The following is a 24,558-nucleotide window of genomic DNA, read 5'->3' on the forward strand; positions in this document are numbered from 1 at the left end:
GAGAGACAGAAACAGAGAGAGAGACAGAGAAAGAGAGAACGTGTGTGTGTGTGTGTGTGTGTGTGTGTGTCTGTGCAAATGGGGGCCCCTCCAGTCATCCTGATCTATATCTTGCTACTGGATGCAGATAGCTCAGGAAGAGAGAGTGAGGCCGGTGACTTTACACAGCCCTGCCTCACTTAAATCCAATTCACCTGCAAGTCATTAAATTGCCTTCCCAACTTCATGGTCCTGTTCAAGAAAGACAAACAACCACACTGTGTGCAAATAATTGTTCCTATATTTGATGTCTTACTAGCCTGAGTGCTTGAAGGAAACATTGAGTTCTCTTCAGGAAAGCAAAATGAACCAAGTACTAATGTTACCAGGGTTTTCTTGGTGGGGGGAGTGGGGAAGAGGCAAATTTGATAGATTTTGTGAAAGATCTCTTCTTTCCCAAAAATTATACTGCTATCTGTTGTGTCAAGGGCTAGGACCCAACTGATATGTCAGTCACATATCATATACTCACATTATGCTTTACACACTTTTTCAACCATGGATTCTAAATTATAATTTTGCTATGATAAAAAATAAACCTAAAATGGCTTCAAAATCCTGAAGTAGGTAGTACAAACTAAACCCACCCCCCAAAAAAATCACCATGTTGGGTGTGAGTTTTAACTTCCTGCTTCATTATTTTTAAATCCATAAGATTCAATTATTAAACATTTTATATAAGGAATATTACCAAGAAAATGGGAATTAATTGAATGTGCATTTGCTTATAAGGACTGTACAAAGATCACATGGTTTTCTTTTATTTCAGGGGTTATATGGGAGAAATTTAATGCAAAAAGACTGTATGTTGATGGGACAGACTGTTCCTAGAAGTGAATTTCAGGATTCTTAAGTGTGATTTTAATTATGGCCTGATGTCAAAACATTTTTCTTCAGATCTTACTACTGAAATGATAATGGAAGTCGATGGGAAAATTCAGGGTTGTTAATATACAATTTTAAGTTTTTCTACATAACTTTTCAGGAGCACAAAGAAATTTTATGTAGCATGTGATTAATTTTCTTACATTAAAATTATCTGTTATGAATAACTGAGTAAAATGAATGCCCTTGACTCCTCCCACTCTGGCCTCTCATTACCTTGCCTCCGTTTACACCTATAAAAGAGTGCTTAATTTTTTTTGAGAGAGAGATAAACTACTAAATTCTGTTTCAAAATACAAGCCCAAGAAAAAAAGTCAAGCTACTGGTTATCTACGGTGTCAATTTCATTCCACAGCCATAGATATAAAAAGAAGTAATACAGGTAGTTTTCATCAGAAGGAAAACATGTTTCCTTTTAAAAATAATAGTTCACAGAGTCAGAAGGCAAAAGCAGAAAAGAACTACAAAGGGCATATAATTGACCCTATACCCAATTAAGAATTCATTCTACAACACTCCCAACAAATTCATTGCCCATTGACTCCTTAAAAGCTTCCAAAGAGGGGAAATCCACTACATCTCAAGGCCTCAATTCCATTTCTGGAGAACTTTTAATTGTTAAGAAATTTTTCCTTATATCAAGCTAAAAGTTGTCTCTCCACAACTTTAGACCATTACTTCCAGTTTTGCTTTCTTGGATGAAGAAAAAAAAATCCAATCCTTCTCCATTTTCCCACTTAAAACTAGAAAATAACTATCAAGGGAAGTAGGGAAGAGGAAGCTTGGTTGTGGCTCCCTCGAGCGAGAGCTGAGTCTTTGACGGTTGGAGCCGGGGACAGGATGGCTGATGAGGAGGAGGATCCCACTTTTGAGGAAGTTAATGAAGATGTGGGAGGAGGAGCAGATGGTGGACAGGGTAAAAGAAAAAGACTTTTTTCTAAAGAATTAAGGTGTATGATGTATGGCTTTGGCGATGACCAAAATCCGTACACTGAGTCAGTGGATATTCTGGAAGACCTCGTCATAGAGTTCATCACTGAGATGACTCACAAAGCAAAGTCTATTGGACGACAAGGTCGAGTGCAGGTTGAAGATATTGTCTTCTTGATTCGAAAGGACCCAAGGAAGTTTGCCAGAGTTAAAGACTTGCTTACTATGAATGAAGAACTGAAACGAGCTAGAAAAGCTTTTGATGAAGCGAACTATGGATCCTGACATCTTTTATGTTCTCCAAAGTTTCCCTATCTTTTAGGACAAGTGTGTGTATACTAGAACTATGTATTTTTCACCTTGCCAAAAATGAAGGGTCCTGATGTAATTTAAGTACTTCTTACAATTACCTTATTACATGGATCCAATTGACCATATAAATGGGAAATGAAACAACACTTCATTGCTGCCTTTACTTTGATTTTGTGGATTCTAAAAGTGGTATTTAGGTATTGAATTGCTTGCCTCTCTTTGTTATACTTGAAATTACTCATTGGTTTTAACAACATGGAAGAAGCTAAAATATCCTGCAAACTGTGCAGATCACCCTGTCTTTTTGAGGTGACAAAGACAATTTAAACTAAGTATATTCTGGTCTCCTTTTTGCCCCTGAAGTTTTCTATTATAGCATTTTGATATGTGAAATCTAAAAATTAGCCTTTTTGGTTTTGCAATTTGTAAAACTAATTTCATGGCTACTTTCAATCTCTTAGAAGATGATGGTTTTGTGGATTGTCCCATGCTCCGTGTTGGGTTATATTCTTAAAGTGTTAGTTTCACTTAAGGAAAAGAGTTCCATATTATTTGCATAAAGATTATTGCAAAAACATTTTCCTCTTTTTTTAGATTTCTTAAAAGTATGTTTTCTTTTCTTTCATTGAATATCGAAAGCAATTTTTTTCTTAGTGAAAGTTCCTGTTTCCTTTCAAAGTTCCACATGAAAACTTAAGATAATTTAAGAGCTTTTATTGGTTTTGATTAAAAACCTTTTGGGCCTACGAGACTAATTGTTTGAGTTTTAGAACTGATCTACACAGAAAGGATTTAAATTGAGACACTTAAAGGAGTATAAATGCAGGCACTCTGCATTTTAGTAAAAATGGCAATACTGTAAAATTTGTTTTAACAATTTACTTTGTTCTTTGTGGAAATATCTGCCAACATCTACACACATGTGACTGTAGGTGCTGCTATTGTAGCTCAGGATATGTAAGTTTTGTGTATATTTAACCATAATGTATTAAATTATTACTGTATTGAGTTTAATATTATTAGAATTGAAAAAACAGTTGACGGAATCACTGAAAAATCCTTTTTGTGTGAAACTACACTTTTATGTGCTGGTTGTGAACAATATAAATCAATACTTGGAATATTCTGCTATCCTAATTTTTTGTATTAAGAATAAAATCATCCATGAAAATTAAAAAAAAAATAACTATCATGATTCCTCTAAATCTTTTCTAAGCTAAATCAATATTCCCAGTTCCTTCAAAAGGTCCTGCTATGTCATATTCTCCAACCCTCTTGCCTCCTAGGCACCTCTCCTCTGGAAAGACCCCAGGTTCATCTACGACTTTCCTAAAATGCAGTACCCAAAGCTAAAAGTGGCGTGTCCATGGAAGAGAATAGGAGATCAATCACTTGTCCTGTTCTGGATATGCAGCTTCTTTAAGGGTAGCTAGGATAACTTTAACTCTCTTAGATGCCAAAGTCATACTGAACCTGCATACATTAAACTTGCAGTTAACTAAGATCCTCAGATATTTTTTCACTAGATTTGACATGTGGTGAAAATGTGATTAAAGAACTTTCCTGCCCATTCAATAGGACTCAGGTGGGGCCAGTTAAAGGAGGCCTGATTAGAGGCAGGCCTTAACCTTTGTGAAGCCAATCAGTGATTAAAGATCTTTCCCACACCCTTTTGCTAAGTAGATACTAAGCCTCAGGCCCACACCATTTTGTTGATTGGGTGTGAAGTCCTCAGGCCCTAATGTAATATCAATTAAGTTGGGGCTTTCTTACTGTTTTAAAATGATTAAGTGTCTTTGAGTCTTACTAAGTGCTAAGCCCCAGACCCAAACCCCTATTAGGTGCTAAACCTATGTGGGTGTGAATTGCTAACTAAGGTGGGGCCCCAGGTGGGGCTAACTAAGGGAGGCCTGATTAGATCTTTGCCCCTAAGTTTGCCCTAAACCCCTAATTATTACTAGGTGCTAAGCCTATGTGGGTGGGAAGCTCCCAGGGTCCTAAGGGGAGGTGCTAACTCCAGAACCAATCATAGGAGCCTAAGTTCTGGTCACTCAGATGATGTTTGATGACGTCTGAAACTGTATAAAAAAGGGAAGGCAGAGCCATTTGCTTAGGGTTCTCACTCTTGGTGGCATGCTGATATGGAGACTCTGGGCAGCTGTAGCTAAGAGCCCTCCAGCTTGTAAACCCAGATGCTGGGACTTTGTTAAACTCTGGTAACTATGTATTGGGATTTGAAACAGACAAGGTCTGTCTGTTGATGTTTGTAATTTGTTTGTATTTGCTCCAAAGTTCAGGGTGCTGGCTTTTTTCCCTTAACTAAGTGAATGGTATTTGTATGCTAGATTAAAGTAAACTTGTCAACCCCCTTAACATTGCTTTCCTTACTAAAGCAGATCAAAAGAACCTGGGCTTTTGCAACATGCTGGTAGCATGCTTGTTGTTGGGCTTGTGTTGGTCTTTCACCCCCACAACAGCAGCTAGCCAGAATGCTGAAACAAAAGAGTATATAGAACCAGAAGGTAGCCACTGAGAACTGGGAATTCAGAAGTCTGAAGTCAAAATGGAGAATCCAGAATCCAGCCCAAGGAGAAAAAGTAAGAACTCTGAGACAGTAGAGTTGCAGAAAGAGTGCGGAGCAGAGATTGGAAACCAGGGAACTGTGGAGACCAGAGAACTGAAAGGAGAGAGAACACAGGAAAGCAGACAGAATTCGTGAGTGTTTGGGAGAGGCCCCAGCAGGGGGGAAGGTTACAGAATGACTTAGTTATAATGACTTTATATAACGACATCATAATGACTGTGTTATAATTTCCTTGTTGCTACGTTGGGGTGGGCTTACTGGTTTTGGAGTATAATTACTGCTATATCAAATTGGAGTTATTGGTCTTGGGGTCTGATCCTCTGGTGTCTAAATAAATGTTATACTTCTACCTACAGTTTTTCATACTTCAGGATTCCCAACCATACAGGCCTGGTCATGGTCATCCCTGAGGTCATAAATTTAGCCTTACTGTTGCAACATATCACCATGTTTTTCCATTCTTGTGAGGTAGGCCTTGTGAATCAATGTCCCTGTTAATTTCATGATTCTTATTTGGCAAATAGTTCTTTAAAGATGTTTTTGGATCTGGAATCTTTCATCATGTGTATTAGCTTTCTCAAAGCTTCATGTAATATTATATTTCACAAACATCCTATCTATACCTTCTTCCAAATCATGGCTAAAATAATTTTGATTCTGGAAAAAAACAAAAGAACATATGGAAAAAGGAATTTACAGAATCTGAGAATTGGAAGGGACTTCAGTGGTCATCTATTCCAACCCATAACCAAAGGGACTCCTTGCTACAACATACCTATCAAGTAGTCATCTGTTTCCTGCTTGAAGACCTTTCAAGCAAGAAAAAACCATCAATTCTTGAGGCATCCTTTTCCACTTGGGGACAGCTCTAATTGTTAGGAAGTGTTCCCTACCATCAAGACTAAACCAGTCCTTCAGGGCACTTCCTGTACATGGCAGCCCCCCAGTGGTTGTTGCTACTTTTGTTGTTGTTGTTGGTCCTTCATTCTAGAAGAGGACCATGACATCAGGTGGGTGATGCCATGACATGCAAAGCGAACTGGATTTAAGTGAGGAAGGGCTGTGCAAAATCACCAGCCTCACTTTCTCCTCTAAAGCAAACTGGGTCCAAGGGCAAGATATAGATCAGGCCAAGTGGAGATAGCCCCAGATGCAATGGGAGACCTTGGCCTTTTTAAGCGAAGGTCTCTCCCAGGTCTCAGTTTGACTGAGACAATTCACTTTCAGTGATTAAGGCTAGGTAAGAAATGAGGCAGAGAATGGCCTTTTTTTACCTACTCTTCTATGTACTCCCTGAATCCTATCTTCTCTGTGGTAAAAATGCCCGATTCTTTCAATGGGTCCTCATAAGACAGGACAAAAAAGCTCTTTACCATCCTACATGTCTTTCTTTGGAATCCCTCCAGCTTATCAGTCTAGTTTTAAGGCGTTATATGACACATTACGTATTACTCACATAATGGGAATCTTTGAGCCTGTGGCCTATATATTTCAATCTAAATGAGTCATTATGGGACATTGTTAACTCACGTTAAGCAATATTTATTGAAGAGAAAGAATTTGGATAGTCCCTTCAGGTTTCTTGTTACAGAATTCAAAGCCTTAATTTTGTAATTCTCACTAATCCTAACCATATTGGACTGTACAATCCAAACAATAAATATTAAAATCTATCTAATTTTATTATGTATTTTCATACATATACATTGTTTTTTAATATAGACATGATGAAAATGGCATCTCATACAGCATCTCATACAAAAATGTATGTTATATTCAGATATGCTATGTCTAATTTTTTTTATTCTAAAGGCAGTAGATGTAATTAATCAGAATCAATTCATTTCCATATTTGGAATAAAAGATGCAAGTTCCTGTCTCACCATGTAATTTGTTGTCCTCAGATGATTCCACTTTAAAATGCAGGGGAGATGCTATATGATTTTTTGACTCACTATAGTGCTAAAATTTTATAATTTAATGATTATACTTCATTTTCACTCAATATTGAAACCAAATAAGCCAAAAAAGAAAGAATATTCATCTTCTGCTTGTCAACTTGCTTATTTCATTTGCCCAGTTCTCATTATTTTCTATTCATGTGTCTTTATTGAGGAAAGAAATAGGAAATGTAGAGAAGGACAAAGGATATGGGCAAGAATTGCATGGCATGAGAATCTATGTAGAGGCTGTTCACCAAGGGAGGAAGTATCCAAGTTAGTGCAATCACAGATCCATTAGAGAATCATAATATCCAATGCTTATCACAATGCCTAGAACACAGTAAGCACTTAAAAATGTTTGCTACCTGCCTAACAAAATATCACAGGGAATAAGACAAAAATGCATTTTATTGATATTGAAAATATATAACCTGAGATTTATTCAAAAGGACTACATTTTCCACATTACATAAACTTTACCAATGCAAAAATAGGAAAAGCACCATATTATAATAAAAAAATTTATAAATAGTCATGAATGTTATATAAATTATCTCCTGTGACTAGCAAATAAGGCAACTCTGGAAATGGAGCTAGGCATAGGCTCATAATACAAGGTTTCAAATCCCAGCTCCAGTATTTTCCAGGCAGTTGATTTTGGATAAGTCACTCAACTATTATAAAGTTCAGTTTTGTCATTTATAAAACGGTTATACAAGATTAGAAGGGAAGAGGAAAATTGGGAAAGAATTTTTACAACCAGTGTATCTGATAAAGGTCTCATTTCTAAAATATATAGAGAACTGGGTCATATTTATAATACAAATCATTCCGCAATTGAGAAATGGCCAAAGGATATGAACAGGCAGTTTTCAGAGGAAGAAATTAAAGCTATCGATGGTCACATGAAAAAATGCTCTAAGTCACTATTGAGAGAAATGCAAATCAAAACTCTGAAGTATCACATCACAACTATCAGATTGGCTAACATGACAAAATCAGAAAATGATAAAAGCTGGAGAAGATGTGGACAAAAATGGAACACTAATTCATTGTTGGTGGAGTTGTGAACTGATCCAACCATTCTGGAGAACAATTTGGAATTATGCCCAAAGGGCTATAAAACTGTGCATACCCTTTGATCCAGCAATACCACTTCTAGGTCTATATCCCAAAGAGATTGTAAACATGAGAAAAAGATCCATATGTACAAAAACATTTATAATAGCTCTTTCTGTAGTGGCCAAGAATTGGAAAATGAGGGGATGTCCATGTAATGGAATACTATTGTACTATAAGAAATGATGAGCAAACACACTTCAGAAAAATCTGGAAAGACATATATGAACTGATGCTGAGTGAAGTGAGCAGAACCAGGAGAACATCATACAGAGTAATAGTCATACTGTGTAATGACTGACTTTGATAAACTTAGCTCTTCTCAGCAATGCAAGGATATAAGATTACTCCAAAAGACTCAAAATGGAAAATGCTATCCACATCCAGAGAAAGAACTTTGGAGTCTGAAAATAGATGGAAGCATACTATTTGCTTTCCTTTTCTTTGGTTGTTTTGTTTCTTCTTTCACATGGTTCCTCTTGTTAGTTCTAATTCTTTTTTACATCATAACTAACGTAAAAATATTTTTAATATGAATACATAAGTAGAGTCTATAGCAGATTGGGGAGGAGGGAAAAGAGGAAGGGGGAGAAAATTTGAAATTCAAAATCTTGTGGAAGTGAATGTTGCAACTAAAAATAAATTAATTTATAAAATGGGTGTAATACTTGCATTATTCAAGTGTTGTGAAAAAAAACCTTAAATTATTATTAGTCATAGTAGTATTGGCTATTAACTGAATAAAATTAATTTTACTCCTAGTCATAATGTTTAAACAAAATTAAGTGAGTTTAGAGCAACCATTGTGACTAAACACATTAAAAACACTTGCATTACTGCATATTTGATTGATCTTGGTAAGTGACTAGATTACTTTTACCCTTCAAACTGACAAACATCTATCATAGTTAAAAAAAAAATCTAATGTGATGCCATTTGAGAAAGGCAGGGTAATGAATTACCTGGGTTATTACAGCAATTATCATAGCTAATGTTGTTCTAGCACTTCTATATCAAAAGCAGTTCAGTTTTATAAATTGACTCATACTGTAGATTACTAGAGACTAAAACTGGAAGAGAGCAGTTTCTATAATAGAGACTTCATTTCTGCAAACCCCTAGCTTATACTGACTTTTTTATGATAAACATGAGCCTGTGACTTCATTGGCATAGGACACTTCTGGATGTATTTTCTTTTTCAATGAAGTAAGAATAAATTACTATTCTATTTCAAAGTTTTCTTTTAATAATCATTTTTATTTCCCTAATCCTCCCACTTACAGTAGTGCTTTCCTTTAGGAAAGCATTACAATGGTAATGCAGTATTATAACATTATTAAGGTTCTCTCTCATTAGAAGTTTACAAGAGTCTGTATGACCATTTAAATCAGGTCTCTAGAACCTGTGGCTGGCAGGCCACTTTGGCAAAATGCCAAAGGATTTCAGGCAGCTGGTGAAAAATGTAGAGGGATGCCTAAAATTCTTTGGTGGCCTGCAAGCCACAGGTTGTACAGGCCTAACCTAAAACTATGATCCTCTGATCTTATCATTGGTATGTTTGGAGCAAAGTTATTTTACTTGTATGGGAGAATCTAATAAGAAAATTCCTGCTAACAAAGGAAATCAGCATAAGCTCTGAAATGTACTATCCATGTATATATAGAGCTCTTATCAGATTACAGGCTGTCTTGGGGAGGAGAGAGGGGAAAGAGAAAATTTAAAATCAAAAGCTTATGGAAGTGAATGTTGAAAACTAAAATTAAATAAATTAATTTAATGAAATGTACCATCTTAAAGAGTTTCCTTGGTGCCAAGAGCTGCTATGCCACTTGCCTAGTGACACAGGTGGTATATGTCATAAGTAGGACTTAATCCTTTTTTTTCCAAGCCAACTCTCTGTCTATTATTTTCTGTTTTTCTTTTTGGCACAAGATAACCTCAAAATAAGAAAATAAATATTGTGTAGAACACTAAAGATTTTAATATAGAAATTCATTATTGATTACATTTTACTTATAAATATATGTTTATACAGATTGCTTGTACTGTAGCTAAGCAGCAGAAATTATATATGTATTTTCTCCAAATTCTTATGACCTAATTGTTCAGTGTTTTAAGGAGAATTATATGAAAATTAAATACAGGTAAGATAATTACTAATTCCAGAGAGCAAAGTGTGTTTTTGAAATAAATGCATAGAAAAATTCATATAAAATGATTACTTCTAATTTTGTCCATATTTATCTATTCAATGAGTCTAGATGAAAGATATGGGACTAAAGCACTCTTTAATTTAAGTGAGCAGAAATGGTCCATCTAAATAAAACCTTTCCCTCTGTTATAAAACTGCTATTAATTTTCTTCATAATACCCTACATTACATAATTAATGAATCTTTATGGTTTATCTGCTATTATGATATATTGATAAGACTCTTTGAGGTAAGTTTTCACTCATGGAATTTTCATTTCAATTTTATAGTTAGTGGAAGGAAAAATAATATATATTTCAGATGCTGTGTAAAAAAATAGTTAACTACATAATTTAAAAGTTCGTTGAATTATTTGTTTAATAGAAAAGTAAAATTAAATCTTATAAGTTCACCTGTGCATTAAAGATCTCTTTCATTTTAACCAACCAATAATATGTTGATATCTATTTGCTAGCTCTGGGAGAATGAAAGACATTAAGAAGGAAAAGGAGGAATAAAACTAGAAGGAATGAGAAAGATGGAAGAGAGAGAAAGGAAGGAAAAAGACAAAGAAAGGGGGTGGAAGGAAGAAATGAAGAAACTAGGGAGACACAAGGAGGAATGGAAGGAAAAGAGGAAGAAGAAAGAGAGAAGGAAGAAATAAAAAGGAAAAAGAAAAAGGAAAGAATGAAGAAATGAGGGAAGAACAGAAGAAGGGATGGAATGAAGAATGGAGGGAAGGGAAGAAGAAAGGAAGGAAGAAAAAAGAAAAGAAAAAGAAAAGGAGAAGGGAAAGAAGAAAGAAGGGAAGGAGGAAAGAAGGAAGGTGTAGAATTGCTGTCCTATTGGCTTTGATAATATATACAAATAGTATGGAATGACTGAATTATAACACCACAGATTTATGTCTGATCGCAGTGCACTATGAGAGAAATTGCTTCAGGCAATTCTGAATACCTTCAATAAGGAAACTAACTAAATCACTAGCCTTTTGGAAATCTGTAATGAGACAAGGCAGTGTTCATACCACAGGGTAATGCAGACAAAGTTGCATGTAGACAACTTTCAATTAACTCTACTTATGGGAAAAGTGAAATTCAGGTACAATTTCAGATTTTTCCCTACTCACCATCTTCAACCTTATTTTCCTGCTCAATTTTTAAAAGAGAAAACAATTTCCCTATGATGGACCAGCCCCAAATCAGCCCTCATTTCCTCACCATAAAGAACTATTATGGCAACAGGGAAGCTCATAGAACAAGGAAATGACTTTAAAGTATCTATAAGCAAAGTTTCAAGAAGCTTTGGAGAAGTTGAACATAAGTCCTACAAGAATTCCTGGAAAAGTGAAAATAAGAGTGTGTTTTTAGAAAAGCAAAAAAAAAAATTCTAAACAATATTAAGGGTGTTAGAGGCAAACATGGGAAAATAAATGAGAGCCTTGGAAGAAATATATAAAAAATAGAATTAACATCTTGGAACAGAAGGTACAAAAGCAGAGATGGTCAGGGCTTGATAAGTAGGCTTGAGAATCATAAGCAAAGAGATGCTAATTGATTGCATGGGAGTTGATGAGACTATTAAGTGCAGTAGTAGAGAGGGAGAAAAGAAGAGGGCCCAGGACAGAGCCCTGTGGGACACCAGAGGTTAGAGGGTGTGATCTGGAGGAAGACCCAGCAAAGGAGAGAATGAGTGATCAGTTAGGAAGGAGGAGTACCAGGAGAGAGCAGTGTGCCAAAAACCTAGAGAGAAGAGAGTATCAAGGAAAAGAGGGTGATTAGTATGGCCAAAGGCTATAAAGGAGTCAAGGACTATGAAGATTGAGAAAAGCCATTAGATTCAGCAATTAGGAGATGATTAATTACACTGGAGAGAGTAGTTTCAGCTGAATAATGAAGTAAGAAGCCAGAAAAAATTTTATACAATGACAACTATATTGTGAAGACTTAGGAGCTCTGACCAACAAAATGACCTACCGCACTTCCAGAGGACTCACGATAGCATGCTAGCCACCTCCAGAGAAAGAGGCCAAAGATTGGGATTACAGACTGAAGCATAGTATTTTGGACATGACTAATACAAGAATTTGTTTTGCTTAACTATAGATATTTGTAACAGGTTTTGTTTTTCTTGCTTTTTTAATGAATGGGAGAGGGGATGATTTGGGATATTGGGATAATAGCACCACTTCCCACACCACCTCCAAAAAAATGTTTTACTGCCTCAGAACAGTAGGCAGGGCTTGGATTCTGCCTTATCAGTAGTCTTTTGAGGGGAATGCAATAGCCTGTGGCAGTAGCACTTCACTACCTAAATTATGATTTATTTATTTGTACTGAATTTGGAACTTTGGCTCCCCTTTAGGATTAAGGAGGACTCAGTATGTGGATTTAAGTGAAACTTGCAGGTCTAATGTATTGTTATATCTTATATTCACCAAACTTTATGACTGACCATCCTCTAAACCAGAGGTTCCCAAACTTATTTGGCCTACTACCCCATGTCCAAAAAAATTACTCAGTGCCCCCCTGGAAATCTACTTTCTTTAATTCTTTTACGTTTTTTTTAATTTGCATCATTTCAAAAATATAAATTTTTTAACTGATGCATCTTAAATTTAATAACTTATTGTAAAATTTTGGATTTTTTCCTGTATTGAAATTTTGAAGATGCAATATTGCATCATGTATCCATATAGTATCATATTGTAAACAAGTCATTACACACACATATCCCTGCTGGTGCATGCTGGACTTCCAGACAATGGACAAGACACTCACTTGCCAACATTTGCTTGTCAAGACCTATTGGTGGCCTTGATGGTCATAACCTGAATTTTGTGCATTTATTTGGAAAATAATGTAATCACTATGACTTTAACTCTGTTACACAATGGATGAAACAGGTACAGTTTTTCAAAATTCTCTTCTTTCTTTATGCTTCCACCGCCTTCTTATTTTTATTCAATGCCCCCCAATAGCACTAGAGGCTATTACCACCCCCCAGATGGTCCCAGCACACCCCCAGGGGGCAGTATTGCCACTTTGGGAACCTCTGCAACCAATCTAGTAATATAAGGAAATTTTCCATTTCCAGTGTTACAACTGGTTATCTGTAAGAATCAAGATTATTCACATAGAACAACAAATAGTGTAACAGCTTTCTAAAGGCAGAGATCTTAACTTTTTTGTGTCCTGTACCTGTGGCAGTTTTGTGAATAACGTGGAACCCTTCTTTGAATAATATTACTAAACGTATAAAATAAAATGCATAAGATTAGAAGGGAAACCAATTATACTAAAATATAATATTATTGTTATAAAAATTTTTTTTAAAAATTTATGGACCCTCAAGTTAAGGACCCCATGCAAAGGTAGCAGATTATAGTGGAAAGAACACTATACTAGAAATCAAGAAAACTGGGTACTAGCCCTCACGCTACTTCATACTAACCTTGTGAGTATGGACAACTCATTAATTTTTTTAATGACTGTTTCACCATTTGTAAAATGTAGATAATAATTCTGGTGCTACTAAAGCAGATGGATTTTAAGGAAATATTTATAAAGTAGAAAGTGTTATGTAAATGTGAGTTATTATAAGTTCCTATATAAAAGATGATTCTTAAGTTCTCAGCACCTAAGCTTAATTTTGAATTGGAGTAGAGAATAAGTGGGTTTTCACGATAAAATGAAAATGCAAATAAGAAAAGGTAGCAATAATGCAGGTTACTTCTTATAAAGGAAGAAATATATATGCAGATAATGATAGTTACAGTAACTAAGGAATATCATGACTACAGTCTGACTCCAAAGAAATTCTACCAATCCCTTATAGTTAGGTTTAGTCAATTTGTTCATGACTGTAGTACACAAAAGTGACTAGGGATTGGCTAGACCAAACACACCTCTGAAGCAGATTAAAATGTAATTGGGAGGCCAAGATGGCGGCTGGTAAGCAGGAACTAGTGTGAGCTTCATACAGAGTCCCTCCAAAAACCTATAAAAAATGGCTCTGAACCAATTCTAGAACGGCAGAACCCACAAAAGAGCAGAGGGAAGCAGGGCTCCAGCCCAGGACAACCTGGATGGTCTCTGGGTGAGGTCTATCCCACACGGAGCTGGGAGCTGGGAACAGAGTGGAGCAGAACCCAGCCTGAACAGCGTGGATCATCCAGACCAGAAGCCGGGCGGAGGGGGCCCTAGCGCCCTGAATCAGTGAGCTGCGGCAGTTACCAGACTCCTTAACCCACAAACACCAAAGACTGAGGAGAAGGTTAGTGGGAAAAGCTGCGAGAGTAGAAGGAGTTTGCGGTTCAGTTTCCAGCCCCGGGGGGCAGCGGAGGTGGGGCAGCTACAGCTGTTGTTACTTCCAGCTCCAGGCCCACCTGGTAGGAGGAATTAAGTGGCAGATCAGAGCAGGAGTGCAACAGCCTGCTGAAGATCTAAGCCCAGTCCGGGTTGGGGGTTGGGGAAGGAGCAGTGCTGGTATGGCAGAGCTGGCATCTCCCCCCCAAACATGGAACATAGAATTCTCTAGTCTACAAGCAGTCATACCCCACTGAAAAACTCAAAGGTCATGTTAGTTGGCTGGGAATATGGCCAGGCAGCGAAAACGCACCAAGATTCAGTCTCAGACTTTGCATTCTTTCTTTGCTGACAAAGAAGACCAAAACATACAGCCTAAAGAAGTCAATAAAGTGCAAGAGCCTACACCAACAGCCTCCAAGAAAAACATGAACTGGTCCCAGGCCATGGAAGAGCTCAAAAAGGATTTGGAAAAGCAAGTTAGAGAAGTAGAGGAAAAATTGAGAAGAGAAATGAGAAGGATGTGAGAAAACCATGAAAAACAAGTCAATGACTTGCTAAAGGAGACCCAAAAAAATACTGAAAAATACACTGAAGAAAACAACACCTTAAAAAACAGACTAACTCAAATGGCAAAAGAGCTCCAAAAAGCCAATGAGGAGAAGAATGCCTTGAAAGGCAGATTAGCCAAATGGAAAAGGAGGTCCAAAGGACCACTGAAGAAAATACTACCTTAAAAATTTGATTGGAGAAAGTGGAAGCTAGTGACTTTATGAGAAATCAAGATATTATGAAGCAGAAACAAAGGAACGAAAAAAATGGAAGGCAATGTGAAATATCTCGTTAGAAAAACCACTGACCTGGAAAATAGATCCAGGAGAGATAATTTAAAAATTATTGGACCACCTGAAAGCCACGATCAAAAAAAGAGCTTAGATATCATCTTTCAAGAAATTATCAAGGAGAATTGCCCTGATATTCAAGAGCCACAGGGCAAAATAGAAATTGAAAAAATCCACAGATCATCTCCTCAAATAGATCCCCAAAAGAAATCTCCTAGGAATATTGTCGCCAAATTCCAGAGCTCTCAGATCAAGGAGAAAATATTGCAAGCAGCCAGAAAGAAAGAATTTGAGTATTGTGGAAACATAATCAGAATAACCACAGATCTGGCAGCTTCTACATTAAGAGATCAAAGGGCTTGGAATACAATATTCCAGAGGTCAATGGAGCCAGGATTAAAACCAAGAATCACCTACCCAGCAAAACTGAGTATCATGCTCCAAGGCAAAATATGGATTTTTAATAAAATAGAGGACTTTCAAGCTTTCTCAGTGAAAAGACCAGAGCTGACTAGAAAATCTGACTTTCAAACACAAGAATCAAGAGAAGCATGAAAAGGTAATCAAAAAAAGAACAAGAAAAAGAAACTGCAAGGGACTTACTAAAGTTGAACTGTTTTGTTTACATTCCTACATGGAAAGATGATGTGTATGATTCATGAGACCTCAGTATTAGGGTAGCTGAAGGGAATATGCATACATATATGTTTATGTATATATATGGGTGAATGTGTATGTATGTATATATCTATGTGTGTATGTATGTGTATATATATATATATATATATATAGAGAGAGAGAGAGAGAGAGAGAGAGAGAGAGAGAGAGGGAGAGAGGGAGAGAGCAGACACAGGGTGAGTTGAAGATGAAGGGAAGATATCTAAAAGAAATAAAATCAAATTAAGGGATGAGAGAGGAACATGCTGAGAGAGGGAGATAAGGAGAGATAGAATGGGATGGATTATCTCCCATAAAGGTGGCAAGAGGAAGCAGTTCTGTAGGAGGAGGGGAAAGGGCGGATGAGGGGGGAATGAGTGAACATTGCTCTCATCAGATTTGGCCTAAGGAGGGAATACCATACATACCCAATTGGGAATCTTACCCCACAGGAAAGAAGAGGGAAGAAGATAAAAAAAAAGTGGGGGGGATGATGGAGGGGAGGGCAGATGGGGGTGGAGGTAGTCAAAAACAAACACTTTCGAAAGGGGACAGGGTCAAAGGAGAAAATTCAATAAAGGGGGATGGGTTGGGAAGGAGCAAAATATAGTTAGTCTTTCACAACATGAGTATTGTGGAAGGGTTATACATAATGACACACATGTGGCCTATGTTGAATTGCTTGACTTCGTAGGGAGGGTGGGTGGGAAGGGAAGAGGGGAGAGAATTTGGAACTCAAAGTTTTAAAAACAGATGTTCAAAAACAAACAAAAATGGTTTTGCATGCAACAAGAAAGTAAGATACACAGGCAATGGGGCGTAAAAATTTATCTTGCCCTACAAGAAAGGATGGGAAAAGGGGATGGGAGGGGAGTGGGGTGACAGAGGGGTGCACTGACTGGGGAACAGGGCAACCAGAGTATATGCCATCTTGGAGTGGGGGGGGGAGGGTAGAAATGGGGAGAAAATTTGTAATCCAAACTCTTGTGAAAATCAATGCTGAAAACTAAATATGTTAAATAAATTTAAAAAATAAAATAAAAATAAAAAAAAGAAAAAAAATGTAATTGGGAACTATTAAATTAGTTTAAAGTAAACCCAATAAAACACACGTATTATTAATAAGGAGTTTTCTAAGTCAGTATGTGCTCACAGGGATTCTTACATACAACTTGATGGTCCCAATTTCTATTTGAGTTTGACATCACTATGCTATATGGCTACATCCAGTTCCCTTTGAATGACGGTAAAAACCATGCAACAGTGGGCCATCTGAGAACTGGGCCACCATTGTCTGGATAAAGTCATAATTCTGGAAGCAGTTACATATGCAGCTTCACTTTCATGGACCAAAGACAAGCAACTCTGAAGATGGCAGTGATGTGATTGTCTTCATGGACTCTTCCTGGGCAAGCACATCCACACGGCTTGTATAAAATTCCAGAAATCTTACCATCAGCTTAACGTGAGTGTGGCTAGAACTATTCTTTGATATCCTTCACCTACCACAAGCACTCAATTACGTAAATAAGTATAATCCTTAACTGCTTCATCTTCCTCTTTCTACATCCAGGACTGTCTCCCCAGCCCCATTCCATCCTCTCTATGCTCCCTCCCTTAACAATCTCATCTACACTCATGAGTTCAATGGTTATCTATTTCAAGATGATTCCTAAGTCTAGTTTCTAAGTTAAATTTCTCATCTGGGTTGTAGTTCCACAATTCCAAGAGCCACTTGGATGTCCCACCTGCTCCTCAAATTCAATAGGTCCCAAACTAGCCCAAAAGGGTTCTTCCTCAACATTCTTCTGTTTCTTTTGATAGGACCACTATCCTTCAAGATGGAGCCACCTTGATTCCTCCTTGTCCATTATCTCCCAATCCAATCAGTTGTGCAGTATTGTTTAATTTTCCTCCAAGATATTGCAACCCTTCCTCTGGATCCACATCCACTATAGTAGCTGAGTAGTTGTCTCTCCTTTGACTATTCTATGGCAACCTCATTTCTATTCTGCCTGCACCCAGCCTTCCTTCCTCTACTCCAGCTTCAATAAAATTGCCAGAAACAGATTCTTTCTAACCCACTGCACTGACCATGTCACTCCCTTGCTTTAAAATTTGTATTGACTCCTTATTTTTCAAAGGATAAAATGCAAATTCCTTACTTAACTTGACCCTTAAGACCCTTTACACTTTCCCACATCTACTATAGTCCCCGATATACAATAGATGCCTAAAACAGGCACATAACAAGTATATGTGTTTAAAATCTCTATTCCTAAGAAAAATATTCCAATATGGCTCCTTTACTAGCTACAGAATATATTCAATCAAAAGGACTTACTTCACCAGCAGTTCCTAAAAGATATTTGTACCTATGCTCAGATGTGATATCACTAAACTCTCATTTCTCAATCAGTGTCTATAGTCATGGAATCAGATGAAAAAGAAGTCTTAGTGCTGCTGACTAAAAATTAAAGCCCTTCAATAAGGAAGGAGTCAGTTTTCAAGGACCATATTTTACCCTAGAAAATTTAGAAATGAACTCACATAACATGGTCTGATATTTAGGGGAAGTCTCAGAGATGGCTCAAAGAGCAAGTTGAATCTAAATGGTCCCAAAAAGCCATTATAATTTCTAAAATAGCGAATTGTATTATCAGTAAGAAGTCTATTATTGATGATTTCACAAAAATTAACAAATTGTCAAGACAAAGGAACATTATTTGACATGAGGATACCTTTATATTTAAGATATGCCAGAAAATACAATTATTTATTAGCTATATCACCTTGCTGAAAAATCTAGACAAATTATCTTAACAATAACAGCAACCATGGCAAATTATAACTGTGCAGCACTTTACATTTTATAAAGCCCATTCATTAAGACAAATCTATGAGGTAGGTAGGGAAAGTATTATTGGTCACATTTGAAAAGAAACTGAGGCTTTATGATCCTGACAGGCAAGTAATTTGCATCTCAGTGGTCTACACAATTAATGAATTAATCAATAAACATTTATTAAGCACCTACTATGTTCCAGGCACTGTGAACTCCTGGCATGCAGGACTCAGAACTTTCAGAGTTCAAGTGATCCACCAGCAGGGATTTCAGACATGTGCCACCATACCTGGCCTATCATCCATGACAAGAGGAAAAGTATCTATTGCCAGAGAGGTGATAGATGCATCCAGATAGTGTCTGGAGTATTTGCTTTTAATTCCTGGCACCTTATTTTAGAAAGGGCATTGGTGAACTTTAAAGTATGCAGTGTCAGACAGTCTGGATAGTGAGGAAACTGAAGACCTACCAGGGTTGTTTGAATAAAGTGAGGATGTCCAACCTGGAGGAGAAAAGACTTAGGGGTAAATAATAGCTATCTTCAAGTATCTGAAAGGCTCAAAGAAAGATCAAACTTTTCTGCTTGACCCCAGAGGGAAAACTTTGAGCAATGGGTAGAAGTTGAAGAAAAGGAGACTTATACTTGATGTAATAACAATTTTCCTTGAAATGTCCAAAAACTGGAATTAGCTATTTCAAGTGATAGAAGATTCTCCTCACTGGAGTTCTTCAAGCAAACACTAGAGTTCAAAGATATGTGAGCCTCACCAAATCATTTAGCCTTTACTTGACTTACACAGCTCTCTAGAACTTACTATTAAGTAATAGGTTGTGACCATCATCGGTGAAGGGAGACCTAAAAATGAGAGCTTCCCCAAACTACCAATATTGTAGATTTATATGTTTTTGAATAGAACACTCTCAGAAACTAATAGCATCTGGTGCATCTTGTCCTCCTCGTGCCATTCATGTCTATCATCAGCGTATTGTTGACTTGTTTCAGTCATGCCTGACTATCGGTGACTGCATTTGGGTTTTTCTTGGCAAAGATAGCGGAGTGGTTTGCTATTTCCCCCTCCAGCTCATTTTACAGGTGACTTGCCCAAGGTAACATGCACACACACATACATGTACACATATGTATATATATATACGTATATACATATATTGATAGGTATATATATATAAATGGATATCTATGTGTGTGTATCCAAAGTTATTCCATTTTGAGAATCACTTAAATTTGTTGACATACGTATCTATATATCCACACTCTCCCATTAGTGCTTGCATTGAAACCCAAAATAGGATGTACCATGGTATTGTTGGGCAAATTCTTCTCAGAAACAGACTAGTCCCATCCCACATCCAATTATGTAAAAAACCCCAACCCCAAAACTAAGTAAAAGGGTTATTGCACTAGATCATCCGAAAGCACCTCAACAGGCACCTCAACCAATTAACTTTTGCCTTGACTCCTATCCTGTTTCTCCCTTCTCAAATCCTATGTAAACCTTTTATACTGTTCATTTGTGGTGCCCTTGCGGGAGCCTCTTTGGTTGAGGCTCCCCTGCTGGCAAAATCTATTGTTGCCATTGCCAACATTGAAATGTATGTGTATATATGTATGTATATACATATGCAAATATCCACATAGCATCTTCCTTTATCACAATTGAAAGTTATCTAAATATTCTACCACAATAATATTATCCTATATTAGTATAGCATTTTACGACTTACAAAATAATGTTTACAAGGCACTTCAAAGTTTGCATGGCACTTAAATTATGTCATTTGTGCTACACAAAAACCCTGTAAGATGGGCATTGCTGAGGCTGAGAGAGAATAGTTAACTTCACTGTCACCACAGAAGTAGTATTAGGCATGAGATTTGAAGTCAGGTCTTCTGAGCCTTGGTTCATTACTCTCTAATATGCCAAACTGTGAGACTTGAGATGCTATGACTGTTCCCTTCTAGTGCTCAGCACAGTTCCTAGCACTAACTACACACTTAATAAATGTTCATTGATTGAATACAAGAGTTTGAAAACAAAGAATGGACTGTAGAATATGCAAATAAGAGCAGAAGCGAAACCTCCTTTGGTGAGAAGACATATTTATAATTATAATCTTATCAACATTTTCCATCAGATCAGTCAATCAACAAGCATTTATATTTATCCAGCACCTACTATTTGTGTGACCCTGGGCAAGTCACTTAACCTTGTTTGCCTCATTTTTTCTCATCTATAAAACAAGCTGGAGAAGGAAATGACAAACCACTCCAGTATCTTTGCCAAGAAAACCCCCAAAAAGGTTATGAAGAGTTGGATACTACTGAGAAAAAGTAAACAACAACAAATATGTACCAGGCCTTGAAAATAAAATTACAAAAATGAAGCCATCCCTGCCCTCATGGATACATCCTGTAATGGGAGACAGTAAGTAAAACAAGAATAAATGTAAATATAAATAAATATAAGATTATTTGAGAGGGAAAGGACTAACAGCAGGGACATAAGGATAGGCCTCGTGTACTGTATAATACTGACTATTGAAAAACATCTTTTTAAAAATCTACACTTTATTTTCATAATTGTTATATCCTTGATACTAAACATGGAAATTTAAAGGTATATCATAAAAATGAAAAACCAAGTAAAAATAAACTAAAAGTTAATTCTTCTGGGGATTGTCCAAAAAATTAAGTATGCTAGAATATTCTATTTCAGCAATTCAAATCTTTTCTGTGAGGGAATTAATTTCCTTCTGATCAGTCTTTGCTTACTGGTCCATAAATTTTTAATTTGAACCTTTGTGTATTGGTTAGACTTTCATTTTCCAAAAAAAAAAACCTTCCAGTTTTTTTTCCTCCTTTTGTACCACAAAAGAATGTAAATCATATTATGTGGGATTTAGAGAATATAGTTTTTAAAATCACTTTCAAAAAATAAATAAAAACAATTGAAATGTTATTTCTCTCAGCAGAATGGAAGAACTATCTTGCTATTGGCAAGTAGGTGTTCATTTGGGCTTAAAATAGAGGCAGTCTGTTTTCCCAGCTATCTGTTTCTTGAATTAAGTTCTACTATCATGGTTCATACATTATAAAGAAGACAACTCTTAACAAAGTTTCACGACTGCACTAGTGGTCAAAAATGTAGCATCAGTTTGCAACTTTTAGAAAATTGGCTTCTTTATTTTTACCATTTCAATCTGTTTCCTTTATGAATATCAAAGATAACAAAATCATTTAAAATGCTTTCTACTGAAAAGTATCCAAGCATCAAGAACTGTATGGAGAAAATCAAATAATTACTAATAATAGCTACATGTGAAACACTTCCCCAACATGTAAGCCGCAAATATAATTACATGTTAAATAGTACTGGAAAATGATCCAACCTAGCCTCAGTTTTCTCTTATGTAAAATGAGGTTACCTATTTATCAGGTTGTTGTGAGGCTCAAATGAGATAATGTAAGTAAAGTATTTTAACAAATTTTAAAGTTCTGCATAAATGTTTATTATTAACACAACAGTAGAATTTTGGTATATGACAATTTCTGGAATAGGTATAATCCTAAATATACCTAAATCAACTTTATGTAAATGAAATTATACTCTACATGCAACTGGGTGACATTACTTTAAAAATCTTCAGTTGAGTTATTTTTGTAGATCAAATAATCATTTGCCCATTTATCTGAATATTATGTTTTTAAAGTCAAACACACCTATTATGTACTTCCTATATTTAATAGTATGGTGAGTGCATTCTTATGTTACTTATTAATTTTTAAACATTTAGTTTGGGTTTTTTTCAGTTGTATTCTCTTTCCCATTGTTATATATCATACAATTGTTAAGTGATGCTAAAATTTCATATGATTGCTCCCACAGTGTACTGTTAAATATTATCATACATGATATTTAGGCTATTACATAATCAAAACTTCTAAATCATGTATATGCATTTTATCCATTTTTCTAAAGAAAACATTTCCTCCTTTACTTCTCAATTTATATATCTAGAAACATTTTACTAAGTCTGCTTGATAATCTAAATAACTCAAAATCAAAGTTTTATATGTGCAAATCTTTTAAGGGACAATAAAGCACAAAATGTTATTACCATTATTTGCAGGAAAGTGGCTCCCCTATATTACATCTCTTCAACCCATTGCTTTGTATCTATCAAAGAAGACAGTGGAATGAAAATGAAACTCCAGAGGAAATAGAATACTGTTAACACTTGAAAAGAATGGACTGGAATGATTTTAACTTGGTACTAGAAAAATTTAAATTTACAATGTATTGTAATGCTAGGAAGGAATAGATATATCTAGATGAAGAAGTAAAATGAAGAAAACCTATTCAGAAAGGTTTATTGTATGTAGCTACAATGTTAGCCAGAGTGTTTCAGAGTTGATAAGAAAAATAAGACAACAAAAATAACTACATAAAAATCTTCTCAGTCCAAGAGTTTAATAATTTATTTTCTTAAATTAACCTTTGCTTTTCTAATACGAAAAATGCCATCCAAATACAGGTCTGTAGCTCAGCAAGACACTAAGTAATTGATTTTATTTTACTATAGCTCCAACACCTGAAAACAATGGTATTTCTCCCAAACTAGCTTAGCAAATTGTATTAGGTTTTTCTTCCATATTTCAAAAGAGCTGGCATTTGAGATTTATTCCAGCCCAGAAAAATTCAATCCTTTCTCTAAGCTGTCTACTCTTATTTCATTGACATTAAAGTTAATCATATGGTTTAAAGTTCTATCAAAAGATGAGGTCTTTGTCCTTGTACAGAAAGCCCTAAGACTCTGAATATCACGCAAGAAAAATTTGCATAAATAAACGAAAAAGAGGACCCCCACATTTGAGAAGTTTCTTAATCTTGACGCAGGAACATGAAAATGTTAATTTTACTTTGCTTCTCTTTTTTTCAGCTACATTATGTTTTTGGATGTTCTTACACTATATTCCCCAAAACTATTTTTCCCAAAAGTAATTTCAAAGAGTGCACAAAATTTATCATATAGAAATTACTTTTATGTTTTCTTAAACATAATCATGTAAATGAAACAATGTGCTGAGTTCCTGAATTTCAAAGGAATAAACTATGTACCAGCTCCCTCATGAGAAAAAAAATGCAGACATTTCAAAATTTAATTTGCTAGGAATAATGATGGCATTAAGCACGAAAATGTACAACTGGAGATCAGGGAGGAAGTTAAATAAATACCAAATTTAAAAATATTTCCAACTCATTAAAGTCATAACGCCTACATCATAATGAACAAAGTTATAATATTTGATCTGTAATTCATCTAAATAATAAATTTTAATCATTTATATAATTAAATAGGCTTAAAGTCAGGAAAAACTTCCTAACAATTAGAGTTGTTCAAAAGTAGAACATGTATCTTCAAATGATGGTGGCTTTCCTCTCCTCACAGATCTTTAAGCAAAAAATTGAAAAAACTTCTGTGAATTGTTAGGGCAGCTTTTCTTTCTATGTATAGTTCAGACTAGACAGATACATAGGTCCCTTCCAACTCTCAAATTCTGTAATTCTGTAACCATGTACAATTATATAGGTTGCCATAACAGAAAATTATTGGATGATACATTTTGCAAATAAGCTAAGCACTGCTAGACAATAAGAAGTATGACGTAGCAATGCCCCCAAATCGCCTGCATCTAAACAAATATCTCGCCAGCCCAAATGGCTGCTATTCCTATGGTAGCCCAAGGGCTGGGATCCTGAGCAGTCTCTAGATTTCTTTGGTAAACTTGCAAAGATCCCAACACTAAGTCTGGCCTGGTATTGGCTTTAGAATTGCCTACTTTTTGTAAAAGCACAGGGAGGTTTCAGTGAGTTTTGAGAATGG

The 24,558-nt window shown here is 36.0% G+C and overlaps 2 protein-coding genes across 3 annotated transcripts in view; one reads left to right on the forward strand and one right to left on the reverse strand.

Moving 5' to 3' along the window:
- Positions 1-24,558, reverse strand: part of SPAG16 (sperm associated antigen 16) — a 1,249,495-nt gene that overhangs the window by 1,060,675 nt on the left and 164,262 nt on the right. The gene's annotated exons all lie outside the window — the stretch shown is intronic.
- LOC118848133 (transcription initiation factor TFIID subunit 13-like) lies at positions 1,701-2,792 on the forward strand. Its single transcript, XM_036756893.1, has one exon. The coding sequence runs from the start codon at positions 1,765-1,767 to the stop codon at positions 2,137-2,139; it is 375 nt and encodes a 124-aa protein (XP_036612788.1). The 5' UTR covers positions 1,701-1,764; the 3' UTR covers positions 2,140-2,792.

The sequence above is a fragment of the Trichosurus vulpecula genome, chromosome 4 (genome assembly GCF_011100635.1).
Source record: "Trichosurus vulpecula isolate mTriVul1 chromosome 4, mTriVul1.pri, whole genome shotgun sequence".
In the NCBI taxonomy this organism is placed as follows: domain Eukaryota; kingdom Metazoa; phylum Chordata; class Mammalia; order Diprotodontia; family Phalangeridae; genus Trichosurus; species Trichosurus vulpecula.

Coding starts and splice junctions, on each gene's coding strand:
- LOC118848133 (XM_036756893.1), top strand. CDS start 1,765: ATGGCTGATGAGGAGGAGGATCCCACTTTTGAGGAAGTTAATGAAGAT.